This window comes from Pelophylax lessonae (genome assembly GCF_965119305.1).
Source record: "Pelophylax lessonae genome assembly, chromosome: 9".
NCBI lineage: Eukaryota > Metazoa > Chordata > Amphibia > Anura > Ranidae > Pelophylax > Pelophylax lessonae.
Genome location: NC_138776.1, coordinates 254,298,069 through 254,312,662, shown reverse-complemented (window position 1 = coordinate 254,312,662; position 14,594 = coordinate 254,298,069). Strand labels below are relative to the sequence as shown.

Here is a 14,594-nt window from a genome sequence, read left to right as displayed (position 1 = left end):
ACATGGAAACCACTGGACGACATGGAAACCACTGGAAACCATGGAAACCACTGGATGTCATAGCAACCACTGGACAATATGGAAACCACTGGGCGTCATAGAAACCACTGGACACCATGGAAACCCCTGGATGTCATGGAAATTATTGGACGCCATGAAAACCACTGGGCGCCATGGAAACCACCGGACATCATGGAAACCACTGGACGCTCCTTCTCAGCTTTAAGGGAGTAAAAACGAAAGTTTTTTGCATCCTAGCAACAAGGCGGGATGTTTGGGGGTTGCCAACTGGGAGTTTTTAGGCCAGGCTTGCGGGGGGAGGGGGGCGGGGAAGCTGTAGACCAGCAGGTATGACAATAACATGAAAACCCATTTTACAAAGCTGCTCAGTTTTATTACTCTCTACTGGGGCCCCTGGATTGTAAAGGTGAGCATACCCTTTACTGTACCACATAGACCTCTTGTGGTCATATGAGTGCACTACAACCCTATACCAGATAGACCACATAACCCCCCCCCCCCTCCCCCAATGACAGTCCTCCCTCTTCCCCCATCAGCACACAACGTGCACATCGTTATTTACCGCCCGGTCAGAACACGCATCAGCCTCCCTTCTCCTTTCTTCCCATAGAGAGCCGAGGAGAGGAAGTTACAATGCGCTTCCGGCTTGTGCGTTCCACGTGGCTTCCTTGTTTTGCGTTCCAAAGGCCGGATGGTGCTGCGTATTGTTCTCCCCGCGGCACTCATGCTTAGTTCCGCCCTCCAACTCACCCTACAGTCCATGCCATTGAACAGAAAAGCCGTTCAGCTGCTTTGTACGTTGCTTGAAGTGCTGTGACAGATAAGCACAGCGTGTTCTCTCATTATCCTTATTGACATTCTTCGTTTTCTCACCTCCAGATGACTTTAATGGGGTTTACATGACCACTTGTACTTGTTTATTCGTTCCTCGGGGGCGGGACTAGGTGTTGGGCTGCCTCTTATAGTGTAGTGGTCAGCAGTGTGCCATGCGTGCCTTTCATGCTTTGCCCTGAACCTCCATCTGCAGCTAGCCTAGAGGGACAAGGGGTGGGCAGGAGGGACAGTTGCCCGGGGCGCAATGGTTTATCGCAGGGATGGGGGGGCGCCTTGAGCCTAAACCTAAGGTAAGGGCGGGGCGCAGTTTAGCATCCTTGCCCTGGGTGCTGGATGACCTTGTCCCGGCACTGGTTGCCTCCCTTCCAGGGTTCCTCCGGACTGTCCAGGTTTCAAATTGTTTGTCCAGGATTCAGGCTGCCTGAGACCCAGACACAATATTCATAATGGACTGTGGCTCCCCAAGTAACTGAGTACCACAACCGCCAAGTGCATAGGGGTGCCCCATTAACAGACGAGAGGAGCGAGGGATGATCTGCTCCTCCTCCTCCCACCGCTAACCCCTCTTTCTGCCCACCAACACTCCAATCCTCGGTGTTCTGTGCCTCAGAAAAGGATGTATGAGCAGGAAATTGGAAGCTTTCCCATGGACACACTCCTAAACCTTGTGGACAGCCTTCCCAGAAGAGTTGAAGCTGTTATAGCTGCAAAGGGTGGGCCAACTCAATATTGAACCCTACGGACTAAGGCAGGCCATAGACGATTCGAATTACGAACGATTTATCGTTCGATAAACGAAAGCGCAACTCGTGCACATCATCGAGTGTACCATCAATGTGAGCCGAAAATCGTACGACAAAACACTATTTTTTGTGCCTTTTAACCACATCTCTACCGGACACACTCCCTACTGTTCTGTGTTTTGTTAGGCGAAATCATACAACTCCCCCACTAATGATACGAAATTCGGCCGATTTTCGCAAAAAAACCCAACATGTTGGATATGTGAATTTTTGCTGTCGTACGAAAATCGAACGTTTTACATACCACACTAACGATACGAAAATCGTTCGATAACACTGCCATTTACGATTTTCGAACGAAATTCGATTCGTCTATGGCCTGCCTAAGACTGGGATGCCATTATAGTTCAGGTGTGTGTAAAGGCAGACGACCCAATACTTTTGACAGTCTAAGTTTATTGGTGGTCAGTAGAGAAGCGTCTTCTCATATAGGTTTATTGGTGGTCAGTAGAGAAGCGTCTTCTCATATAGGTTTATTGGTGGTCAGTAGAGAAGCGTCTTCTCATATAGGTTTATTGGTGGTCAGTAGAGAAGGGTCTTCTTATTTACTGTAGATGGTCAGTAGAAAAAGGGTCTTATAGAGGTTTATTGGTGGTCAGTAGAGAAGGGTCTTATAGAGGTTTATTGGTGGTCAGTAGAGAAGGGTCTTATAGAGGTTTATTGGTGGTCAGTAGAGAAGGGTCTTATAGAGGGTTATTGGTGGTCAGTAGAGAATGGTCTTCTCATATAGGTTTATTGGTGGTCAGTAGAGAAGGGTCTTCTCATATAGGTTTATTGGTGGTCAGTAGAGAAGGGTCTTCTAATATAGGTTTATTGGTGGCCAGTAGAGAAGGGTCTTCGCATATAGGTTTATTGGTGGCCAGTAGAGAAGGGTCTTCTAATATAGGTTTATTGGTGGCCAGTAGAGAAGGGTCTTCTCATATAGGTTTATTGGTGGCCACTAGAGAAGGGTCTTCTAATATAGGTTTATTGGTGGCCAGTAGAGAAGGGTCTTCTCATATAGGTTTATTGGTGGCCAGTAGAGAAGGGTCTTCTCATATAGGTTTATTGGTGGCCAGTAGAGAAGGGTCTTCTCATATAGGTTTATTGGTGGCCAGTAGACAAGGGTCTTCTCATATAGGTTTATTGGTGGCCAGTAGAGAAGGGTCTTCTCATATAGGTTTATTGGTGGCCAGTAGAGAAGGTTCTTCTCATATAGATTTATTGGTGGCCAGTAGACAAGGGTCTTCTCATATAGGTTTATTGGTGGCCAGTAGACAAGGGTCTTCTCATATAGGTTTATTGGTGGCCAGTAGAGAAGGGTCTTCTCATATAGGTTTATTGGTGGCCAGTAGAGAAGGGTCTTCTAATATAGGTTTATTGGTGGCCAGTAGAGAAGGGTCTTCTCATATAGGTTTATTGGTGGCCAGTAGAGAAGGGTCTTCTTATATAGGTTTATTGGTGGCCAGTAGAGAAGGGTCTTCTCATATAGGTTTATTGGTGGCCAGTAGAGAAGGGTCTTCTCATATAGGTTTATTGGTGGCCAGTAGAGAAGGGTCTTCTCCTATAGGTTTATTGGTGTCCAGTAGAGAAGGGTCTTCTCCTATAGGTTTATTGGTGGCCAGTAGAGAAGGGCCTTCTCATATAGGTTTATTGGTGGCCAGCAGAGAAGGGTCTTCTCATATAGGTTTATTGGTGGCCAGCAGACAAGGGTCTTCTCATATAGGTTTATTGGTGGCCAGTAGAGAAGGGTCTTCTCATATAGGTTTATTGGTGGCCAGTAGAGAAGGGTCTTCTCATATAGGTGTATTGGTGTCCAGTAGAGAAGGGTCTTCTCATATAGGTTTATTGGTGGCCAGTAGAGAAGGGTCTTCTCATATAGGTTTATTGGTGGCCAGTAGAGAAGGGTCTTCTCATATAAGTTTATTGGTGGCCAGTAGAGAAGGGTCTTCTCATATAGGTTTATTGGTGGCCAGTAGAGAAGGGTCTTCTAATATAGGTTTATTGGTGGCCAGTAGAGAAGGGTCTTCTCATATAGGTTTATTGGTGGCCAGTAGAGAAGGGTCTTCTCATATAGGTTTATTGGTGGCCAGTAGAGAAGGGTCTTCTCATATAGGTTTATTGGTGGTCAGTAGAGAAGGGTCTTCTTATATACTGTAGATGGTCAGTAGAAGAAGGGTCTTCTTCTAGAGGTTTATTGGTGGTCAGTAGAGAAGGGTCTTCTCATATAGGCATATAAGTGGTCAGTGGAAAAAGCATAACGGAGGTCATTGGAGAAGGGCCTTCCTAAATTGTTCGTAATTTTTGTCAAGAAAGTCGCCCTCACAGATAGCTACAAAGATGGTGTCAATTGTTACTTAATGGAGAGACCAAAACTGTTAATTGCTCAAGGAGCCCTGGTAACTTCGGGAGAAACCCCAGAATTCCACAAAACCCTGGTTGAGAAATGCTGATCTAGAGCCTTGGCTGTTGTTTGGCTGGACATAAGAATGGGAAATAGACATGAACGTAGCATGTTTGACCAACTCAATATACAGTATAAGGTAGGGAGGCAGATATGGACTCAATATATAAACTAGGCAGGCAGACATGGACTCAGGTCTTATTTGGTCCTACAGAAGAATGGGGAAAAATGCAACGTAAGAAAATTTAACTTAATCTCAGAAACTGCTGACCTTATTGAAACTGTTCACTCACTATGGTCTCTAAAGCACGCAGCCATCTGCCAATCTTTGAGGAAAACACCTCATTAGTGAAAGATCAGAAGAGAATGATAGGATCGGTTCAGGATGACAGGAAATCCACACCTTCTCCAATAAGAGCTCTTTACAGCACAGGCCTGACACAAGGAACTTTGTAAGGGGCAGACTAGAGAAGCAGAAGACCACATTGATGTCCCTTCCTCCAAAAGAGTTGGAAAATGAGGCTATAAGTGTAGTGAACCACCAACTCTGCAGGCCTGAATAATGAAAGCAGGTTGACTGCTTTGAGGACTTTTCACGTTACGTAGAATTTAGGCAACATATCACGAATCCTTAAGCCTCGTACACACGCAACGATTGTTGGCCGTGAATTTTCGGCCAACGTCCGATCGGCCGATTGTCGGCTTGTTAGTATGATGCTTCCGACAACCGACTGCGACTTTTCGGCCGAAAAAAATCTGGTGTGCATGCTATAAAATTTTTGTTGGCCGTCAACACAACGGCCGCTTTTCCATCAGTCAGTACAGATTTCGACAGACAAAAATCAGATGAGCAAGACTGGGCATGCTCAGAGAAGAAAAAACACACGGAAAGTAAACCAGCACATGACATCACTTCCGAAGTTGGTTGTTGTTGGCCGAGAAAATTTGTGTGCAGTCTAGAGCACATTTCAACCAACACAACAACACTGGACAAAAGTCGGCCGATCGGTCGGCCAACAATCGTTGCGTGTGTACGAGGCTTTAGGAATTAGGTTGGATGGTGGGGTGGGGTGGTTGAGATATGAAATATGCCATGTGATCAAGTCAGCTCAGAACAAATTCCACAAGGAACATCTCCAGGACTTCCTCTCCTGGTAGCAATAGCCAATAAAAAAGCCCATCTTTCAGTGGTAGAAGTGTATATTATTTGGTTTGCGTAAAACTTAGCATCTGGTATAGATACTGGAATTTATTTTTGTACTAGTATTTTTTTATGCATTATGATTGCTTATTCCAATGAATTTCATTGGTATAAGCAACAATTTTTACTGATTCATTCAATGAGTATTGTTGAAATTGGCCCTGTCTGTACCATGTGATCACTGTAACTAATCACAGCTAGCAACACAATTGTACACAATGGATGGCATGAAAGGAAGCCATCCATTGTTTACAATTGTTATGTGATCTGCTGTGATTGGTCACAGCAATCACATGGTACCGTTAACGGGCATGCACAGTGATCGGCCATTGGCTGTGTGACACAGAGGGTGACAGATCGCACCTGCAGTGCCACACGCGAGGTGGGTTCTGGAAGGGCATCATATCACATCCACCCAGAACAACGAAATTCCCACCTGGCCACGAGAACTGGTTAAGATATTGTGTGCTATCTTTTGAGACCCAATTTTTGCCAACACCTTGTTTTGTGTAGTTTTCGGATAAAGGGCTAAAACCTCTATCAGGTTACTGTTCTCATATATAGACATGCTCAGTGCGGCCCATGTTGCCTGACCAACTTCCTAGTTTCTCCATGCTCTTGCATATTATTTTTATTCTGTCTGACTTCCTGTGTACCAACCCTGGTTTCATCTACTGTTTCCGTCTGCCGCGTGCCCTGACCTCAACTTATTTCCCGGATCCTTTTCTGTACTCTGCAAACGCGAGTGGTCTCTGCATCTTCAGCTGGGCATACCTGGGGGCCTTGACCTTTCAGTCTGCTGCAAGTCCATTCCTGCCATCGGGGGGCCCCTGTGAAGAAGCAGGCTGGGGCTTAGACCCTGAGTTGGCCTTCTACAAGGCCTCACTTGCCCTTCGGGGAGCCCCACCTAGTACTTGGGGTGGGCTGTTTCGGCAGTCCTTCCAGAGAATGAGGTTTGCCTGGTTTCGGCCAGGCAGACCATAGTGAGTACCTCAGTCCCTGTCGGGAGTCTTGCGCCCCGGGGGATCAAGGTCAGGGTCCGTCCTCTTCGGAGGTGGACCGTTCGCACACCCCTTTTGTGTTCTTCACGTTTGCCTGTGTGCATTTTTTTTTGCACCGGGTGGAGTCTCACCTTGCCTTGAAGTCTAGGGGGAGGATGTGTGGCCTTCTGGTTCCTTCCTCCTCTGTCCCTGGGGAGTCTCTCTTTGGGAGAGCCCCTCGACCTAGTATTCAGTGGCGGCTTCAGCTACCCAGAAGAACGCGGTCTAGAAGGCCTTCTGGCTAGGCAGACCACTGGAACCCTTTGTCCCTGTCAGGAGCCTTGCGCCCCGGGGAATCAGGGTAGAGGTCCTACCCCTTCGGGAGGTGGACAAAGCACACCCCTAAGTGCACTTTTTTTGTGTTCACTTACTGGGTTTTTCGTTTTTTTTTTTTTTATCCGTGGTGGTGCAAAAACTAAAGGCCTCACTACCACAGGAATCCGACAACCTTTTGGAGGGTTATTACTGGTGACCCCATGTTTCTGGGAAGCCTAAAAGGTTGCCCAAGCAGTAAGTGAAGGGAAACGGTCCAATCAGGACACCTATTGCAATGACAGATGTCAAAAGGGGACTCCAGGATGTCCTCCTACTTCCTGTTTTGGCAGATAATCTTTATAGTGGGGACACAGACAACAATAAAACACTTGGGGAAGGTGCCAGATAAAAGTCCAATTGGAAAAGTTTATTCCAATAACAAGCTCTTTACATATCCAACATGTTTCAGGTTATGGGGAAGCACTGAAATAACTGTGAAACGCGTTACCATCTCTCTCTCTCCCCTTGTGTGGATTTCTGACTGTTTGTATGGATACAGTTTGCTATAAATAAAGATTAATTCAGAAGATCATATATGTGCAGCGTTCCAGATTTCTTCATTGTGTGATGCAGATGCGATCTGGGCTGACATCCTCATGCTGAATAAGTAGAGTCCTGTGAATCGGGCTTACCTGGAGCAGCTGGAGTTTATATACCGCATTTCAGGGGCTGCAGCACTTCATCAGGGCTAAAATGCAACATACACTATATTACCAAAAGTATTGGGACGCCTGCCTTTACACACACACATAAACTTTAATGGCATCCCAGTCTTAGTCTGTAGGGTTCAATATTGAGTTGGCCCACCCTTTGCAGCTATAACAGCTTCAACTCTTCTGGGAAGGCTGTCCACAAGGTTTAGGAGTGTGTCTATGGGAATGTTTGACCATTCTTCCAGAAGCACATTTGTGAGGTCAGGCACTGTTGTTGGGCAAGAAGGCCTGGCTCACAGTCTGCATTCCAATTCATCCCAAAGGTGTTTTATCGGGTTGAGGTCAGGACTCTGTGCAGGCCAGTGAAGTTCCTCCAATGCCAATAAAGTTCATGTGTGTGTAAAGGCAGGCGTCCCAATACTTTTGGCAATATAGTGTATAAATTAAAAAAATGCTTATAATCATTAAAAAAACAATAATGATAGTAACAATACTGGGAATACCAATAAACTATTATTAATAGCAACAACAATAATACTGAACAACAGCAGCAGCAATAGTATATTATAATAATCAAATTCTCAAACAATGTAAAAAAGAAAAGGGTAAAAACATTTAGTCCTCGAAGAGGGCCGAGCCGCAGCCCCCCCCCAAAACATGCTGGTTTAGTCGGTCACTGGAATAAGGCCAGATTTGGACTCGAGTATCACTTTTCAATTCAATTCTAGAAACCCCCTAATTTTTCCTGTAATACGTCACTCAGGAAATACCACATTATGACCACTAGATGGAGCTAAGGATTATAGGAAATAAACATATTAGACACATTGGGGATTATCTGTGATGGCTATGGGAATGCTGAAACATGGAGGAACCCTTGAACTAATACTCAGGTCTCAGAGAAAATGATTATAGCACATGGTACATTAGTTACAGTATACTGGTGGTCAGTGGGAAAAATGAGTGGTGTTGATTCCAAAACTACGTGGGCACCACCAGGCAGGAGAACAGGTCATCACTGCTGAATGAACCCCTAGCAAACTCCAGAGAAACCCAAGTTTTCCACAGAACCCTGGTTGAGAAAGGCTGTTGCTTCCTGACCATACTGGTGGTCAATGACAGAAGGGCTTCCTGGCACTGGTGGTCAATGGAAAGAATGGGTGGTGTAAGTGCCGATACTATTTGGGCACGACCAGGCAGGAGAACAGTCCAACACTGCTGAATAAACCCCTAACAAACTCTGGAGGAACCCAAGGTTTTTAAGGAACCTTGGTTAAGAAAGGCTGTTGCTTCTTGACCATACTGGTGGTCAATGAGAGGAGAGCTTCCTGGCACTGGTGGTCATTGGAAATAGTGAGTGGTGTTGGTGGCAATACTACGTGGGCAACACCGGGCAGGAGAACAGTCCATAACTGCTGAATGAACCCTTAGCAAACTCTGGAGGAACCCAAGGTTTTTAAGGAACCTCGGTTGAGAAAGGCTGTTGCTTCTTGACCATACTGGTGGTCAATGAGAGGAGAGCTTCCTGGCACTGGTGGTCATTGGAAATAGTGAGTGGTGTTGGTGGCAATACTACGTGGGCACCACCGGGCAGGAGAACTGTCCATCACTGCTGAATAAACCCCTAGCAAACTCTGGAGGAACCCTGGTTTTCAAGGAATCTTGGTTGAGAAAGGCTGTTGCTTCTTGACAATACTAGTGGTCAAGGAGAGGAGGGTTTTCGTGCGCTGGTGGCCAGTTGGAAGTGAGTGGTGTTGGTGCCAATACTACATGGGCACCACCAGGCAGAACAGCCCATCACTGCTGAATGAACCCCTAGCAAACTCTGGAGGAACCCAAGGTTTTCGCTGGACCTTCGACGAGAAAGGCTTTGGTCTTGACCATATTGGTGATCAATAAATGGAGGGCTTCCTTGCACTGGTGGCCAGTGGAAAAAGTGAGTGGTGTTGGTGCCAATACTACATGGGCACCACCAGGCAGAACAGCCAATCACTGCTGAATGAACCCCTAGCAAACTCTGGAGGAACCCAAGGTTTTCACTGGACCTTCGACGGGAAAGGCTTTGGTCCTGACCATATTGGTGATCAATAAATGGAGGGCTTCCTTGCACTGGTTGTCAGTGGAATAAGTGAGTGGTGTTGGTGCCAATACTACATGGGCAACACCAGGCAGAACAGCTCATCACTGCTGAATGAACCCCTAGCAAACTCTGGAGGAACCCAAGTTTTTCACGGAACCCTGGTTGAGAAAGGCTGTTGCTTCCTCCCAGTTCATCTCAAATTTTCATATATTATGTGAATGTGAACACTACATCCATGGCCACATCTACTGGACAATACCACCCGGTCCTCCCCTTCCTAGAAGATGATTTATTCCCTAGCTCAGTATTATATAAATTATCTAGAAAGCTTTATTCCCTACAACTTTGACATTTATGGTTGACTGTCCCACATGTGGAACAGATGGCCATTGGAGCACTCTGCCTTCACGGACAAGCTGGACCCAACAAAGAATTTTTTATACTTCACTATGCGCCCGTTACAGCTGTCGTCGGCAAGACACCGGCAGTACATGAGAAGTTTATTCAGGCAGCTGTCGAAAACTATGTACTTGTTTTCGGAAATGGGATCTGACAAGTTGGTTGTCCCTGAAATTTCCACCCTGGCCATGACTGTGTCCTCAGGCTTGATGCCAAGTTTCTCAGACTGCTCTCTGTTGGCCTCAGATTCTTCCGTTACAGAGGAGTAGCTTCTGACCCGTCTTGAGGTATGTTCTCTATTAGGATCACATGAAATGGGGATAATTAATGGCTTCTCCTCTTTTGGTGTGGGCCACGAATAGGAACATCCTACATCACAAGCATCTACCACCTCCGTAGACCTTCTGGATTCTGGACTTTTGGAAAGACCGTTGACAATGGAAAAAGACCCAATTCCCGATGGTTGATGTTGAGATAAGTCAAGAATTCTGTCCTTTGTGGGAAGCGACTCTGCGGTCATCAGAAGTGCTTTGGACGGATCATCTAACACCTCTGTAGACCTTCTGGATTCTGGACTTTCGGGAAGACCGTTGACAATGGAAAAAGACCCAATTCCCGATGGTTGATGTTGAGATAAGTCAAGAATTTTGTCCTTTGTGGGAAGCGACTCTGCGGTCATCAGAAGTGCTTTGGACGGATCATCTAACACCTCTGTAGACCTTCTGGATTCTGGACTTTCGGGAAGACCGTTGACAATGGAAAAAGACCCAATTCCCGATGGTTGATGTTGAGATAAGTCAAGAATTCTGTCCTTTGCGGGAAGCGACTCTGCGGTCATCAGAAGTGCTTTGGACGGATCATCTACCACCTCTGTAGACCTTTTGGATTCTGGACTTTTGGGAAGACCGTTGACAATGGAAAAAGACCCAATTCCCAATGGTTGATTTTGAGATAAGTCAAGAATTCTGTCCTTTGTGGGAAGCGACTCTGCGGTCATCAGAAGTGCTTTGGACGGATCATCTACCACCTCTGTAGACCTTCTGGATTCTGGACTTTTGGGAAGACCGTTGACAATGGAAAAAGACCCAATTCCCGATGGTTGATGTTGAGATAAGTCAAGAATTCTGTCCTTTGTGGGAAGCGACTCTGCGGTCATCAGAAGTGCTTTGGACGGGTACATTGCGGTTTTTACCCCAGAGGGCAGTTGGGTGGCTAGTCTGGACTCCTGCTTGCATCCGCACGGCCGCTGGTCCTCTTTGCTTTTTTCTGTCTGGACCTCCTCGTGTCTCATGCTGATGGTTTTGTCCATGAAGGTGGCCTTGTGTCTCTGGCCAGGAAAATATTCTGTGTTCGTTCCAAGAGTTCTGGTCCTCTTTAGTGGAGGTAAAGCCTCAAAAATTCTGCTGTTCCAATCTGCGTTCCATGGCCGTCTCTGAGTATAGGGATCACCGCGGGGGATATAGTAACCGTGTTCTGAAATTAAATAAGGACTAGTTAGTGGAACCGGATCATCTTGTTCCAGTTTGACGACCCTGGGGGCACCATTCACACCCAGTGTCAAGTCGGGTGGAGGAACTTTCTTCTTCCGGGGTTTATACATTTTTGGTCTCAAGGCCTTCAGCTCGATGGTCTCCTTGTCGGGAAATATGGACGGTAAGGCTTCCTTCTTCAGAGAGACCAGCATCCCCCTCTGGTAGTAGCAGTCCACGGTGAAATGCTGGGAGCACATACGGTACAGGCCCTTCGCCTTCCCCACCAGGATCTTCTGGCACAGCTCGTCGATGTTCTCATACTCTTGCTTTGTGGCTTGTGCCGTGGCCAGGAGCCAAGACTTGATGGCGGTGAGGTCCCCCGGGAAGGAGTGAAGGGTGATGTTGGGGTCTTTTTTCTTCCATGAGAAGTTGCAGCCCTTCACGATGCACGACGGCATTCTGCCATACAAGAACGCATGACAAATAGTGAACATGAGACCAAAAATAAATCAATGTGGGAAGGTTCTATAAATAGAATATTTAAGATCTATATAGTGGGGAAAATACAGTGCCTTGAAAAAGTATTCATACCCCTTGAAATGTTCCCCATTTTGTCATGGCACAACCAAAAACATAAAATGTATTTTATTAGGATTTTATGTGATAGACCGACACAAAGTGGCTCCCGCCCCCCACTTGTTCCCTGCCTAACCCGCGCGTGTGACCGGCGGCTCCGATGTCCGCCGGCCACTCGCGATCTCCCTCAGGAGAGGGAGACAGACAGACGGCTGATGTCAACACAGCCGTCTGTCATTCTCCCTTAGATCATCACTGAGGCTATGCGATCCTGCTATGTAGGATCGTATGTCTCTGTGATGATCTCACAAGCCACGCCCCCTGACAGTTAGAATCACGCCCCTAGGGGCACACTTAACCCCTTGATCACCAATAAAGTTAACCCTTTCCATGCCAGTGTCATTTTGACATTAACAGTGCATATTTTTTTAGCACTGATTACTGTAGTAATGTCACTGGTACTCCCAAAAGTGTCAAAAATGTCAGTCAGGGGTCCGATCTGTCTGCCGCAATGTCGCAGTCCCGCAAAAAAAAAAAAATTGCGGATCGCCGCCATTACTAGTTAACCACTTAAGCCCCGGAAGATTTTACCCCCTTCCTGACCAGGGTTTTTTTTGCGATTTTTTTACTGCGTGACTTTAACGGACAATTGCGCGGTCATGCGATGCTGTACCTAAAGGAATTTGACGTCCTTTTTTTCCCACAAACAGAGCTTTCTTTTGGTGGTTTTTGATCACCTGTGCGATTTTTTGATCATGCGCTATAAACAAAAAAAGAGCGACAATTTTGCAAAAATAACAATATTTTTCACATTTTTTTATATGAAATTCCCCCCCCCCCCCCCCCCCAAAAAAAGGAAAAAATCTAAATTTTTTAACATTTTCGGCCAATTTGTTTTCTGCTACCTATGTTTGGTAAAAAAATAAATAAATAAAAAAAAAATCGCAAAAAGTCGTAAATCGTATTTTGATTGGTTTGCGCAAAAGTTATCGCGTTTACTAACAAAGGGAAAGATTTTTGTCATTTTTGTTTTTTTTTTTAACGAGTAATGGCGGCGATCTACGATTTTTTTTGCGGGACTGCGACATTGCGGCGGACAGATCGGACCCTTGACTGACATTTTTGACACTTTTGGGGTTACCAGTGACATTACTACAGTAATCAGTGCTATACATATGCACTGTTACTGTAAAATTGACACTGGCAGGGAAGGGGTTAACTGTATTGGAGAGGGAGGGGTTAAGTGTGTCCCTAGGGGCGTGCTTCTAACTGTGATTGGCTGTGGCTACTACTGTAAAAACAGAGATCAACGGTCCTACATAGTAGAACCGTCTGATCTCCATTTTTACACAGGGGAGAATGACAGGCGGCTTTGGTTACATCAGCCGCCTGCCTTTCTCCCTTCCCGGCGAACGATCGCGAGTGACCGGCGGACATCGCTCACAAGCAAGTGACAGGCTAGTGACGTACCGGTACTTCACTTTCCCTGGCCGGGGCTGACCGCCGCAGTATATGTACTTGTGGTGGTCGGCAAGTGGTTAAAAAAAAAAAAAAAAAAACAATAAAAATGACAGAAATCTTTCCCGTAGTTAGTAAACGCAATAACTTTTGCACAAACCAATCAAAATACGCTTATTGCGATTTTTTTTACCAAAAATATGTAGCAGAAAACAAACCGGCCTGAAATGTTAAAAATTTAGATTTTTACATTTTTTTTTTTTTTTGAGAATTTCATATAAAAAAAAAATGAAAAACATTGTTATTTTTTTCAAAATTGTCGCTCTTTTTTTGTTTATAGCGCAACAAATAAAAATCGCACAGGTGATCAAATACCACCAAAAGAAAGCTCTGTTTTCGGGAAAAAAAGGAAGTCAATTTCATTTTGGTACGGCGTCGCACGACCGCGCAATTGTCCGTTGAAGTCACGCAGTGCCGAATCGCAAAATAGGGCCTGGTCATTGAGCAGCCAAATCCTCCGGGGCTTAAGTGGTTAACCACTTGCCGACTGCCTAACGCCAATCTACGTCGGTGGTCAGCCCCTCACAGGCAAAGTGACGTAGGGCTACGTCACTAGCTTGTGAGGGTCTAGGGAGCGAGCGCGCGCTCCCGCGTGGTCACGGACCCCCCCGCGCGTGTGACCGACGGACCCGATGTCCGCCGGTCACTCGGCGATCGGCGGGGGAGAGGGAGAATGTCAGGCAGCTTGTGTAAACAAGCCACCTGTCATTCTCCTCGCTGTAAAGACACTGATCACACGGATCTACTATGTAGATGCGTTGATCAGTGTCCTTACAGCTCAAGCCACAGCCAATCACAGTAGAAAGCACGCCCCTAGGGATACACACAGCCCCTCCCTCCCAAATAAAGTTAACTCCTTCACTGCCAGTGTCATTAGTACAGTAACAGTGCATATGTATAGCACTGATTACTGTAGTAATGTCACTGGTAACCCCAAAAGTGTCACAAATGTCAGTCAAGGGTCCGATCTGTCCGCCGCAATGTCGCAGTACCGCAAAAAAAAAAAATCGCAGATCGCCGCCATTACGCGTTAAAAAAAAAACAACAAAAATGACAAAAATCTTTCCCTTTGTTAGTAAACGCGCAAACCAATCAAAATACGCTTTTTGCGATTTTTTTTACCAAACATAGGTAGCATAAAACAAATTGGCCGAAAATGTTAAAAAATTTAGATTTTTACATTTTTTTTTTGGGGGGGAATTTCATATAAAAAAATGTGAAAAATATTATTTTTGCAAAATTGACGCTCTTTTTTTGTTAATAGCGCGTGATCAAAAAAAATCGCACAGGTGATCAAAT

At 45.8% G+C, this 14,594-nt stretch overlaps 2 protein-coding genes across 2 annotated transcripts in view; both read right to left on the bottom strand.

Annotated features, from left to right (window-relative positions):
- LOC309564374 (uncharacterized protein) overlaps window positions 1-14,594 on the bottom strand; it is a 350,413-nt gene that overhangs the window by 269,524 nt on the left and 66,295 nt on the right. The gene's annotated exons all lie outside the window — the stretch shown is intronic.
- On the bottom strand, window positions 9,683-11,659 carry LOC309562974 (uncharacterized protein; the record flags this gene model as incomplete). The annotated part of the gene is made up of 2 exons (XM_082267300.1): window positions 9,683-10,120; window positions 10,757-11,659. The coding sequence occupies 2 exons, from the start codon at window positions 11,657-11,659 to the stop codon at window positions 9,683-9,685; spliced, it is 1,341 nt and encodes a 446-aa protein (XP_082123426.1).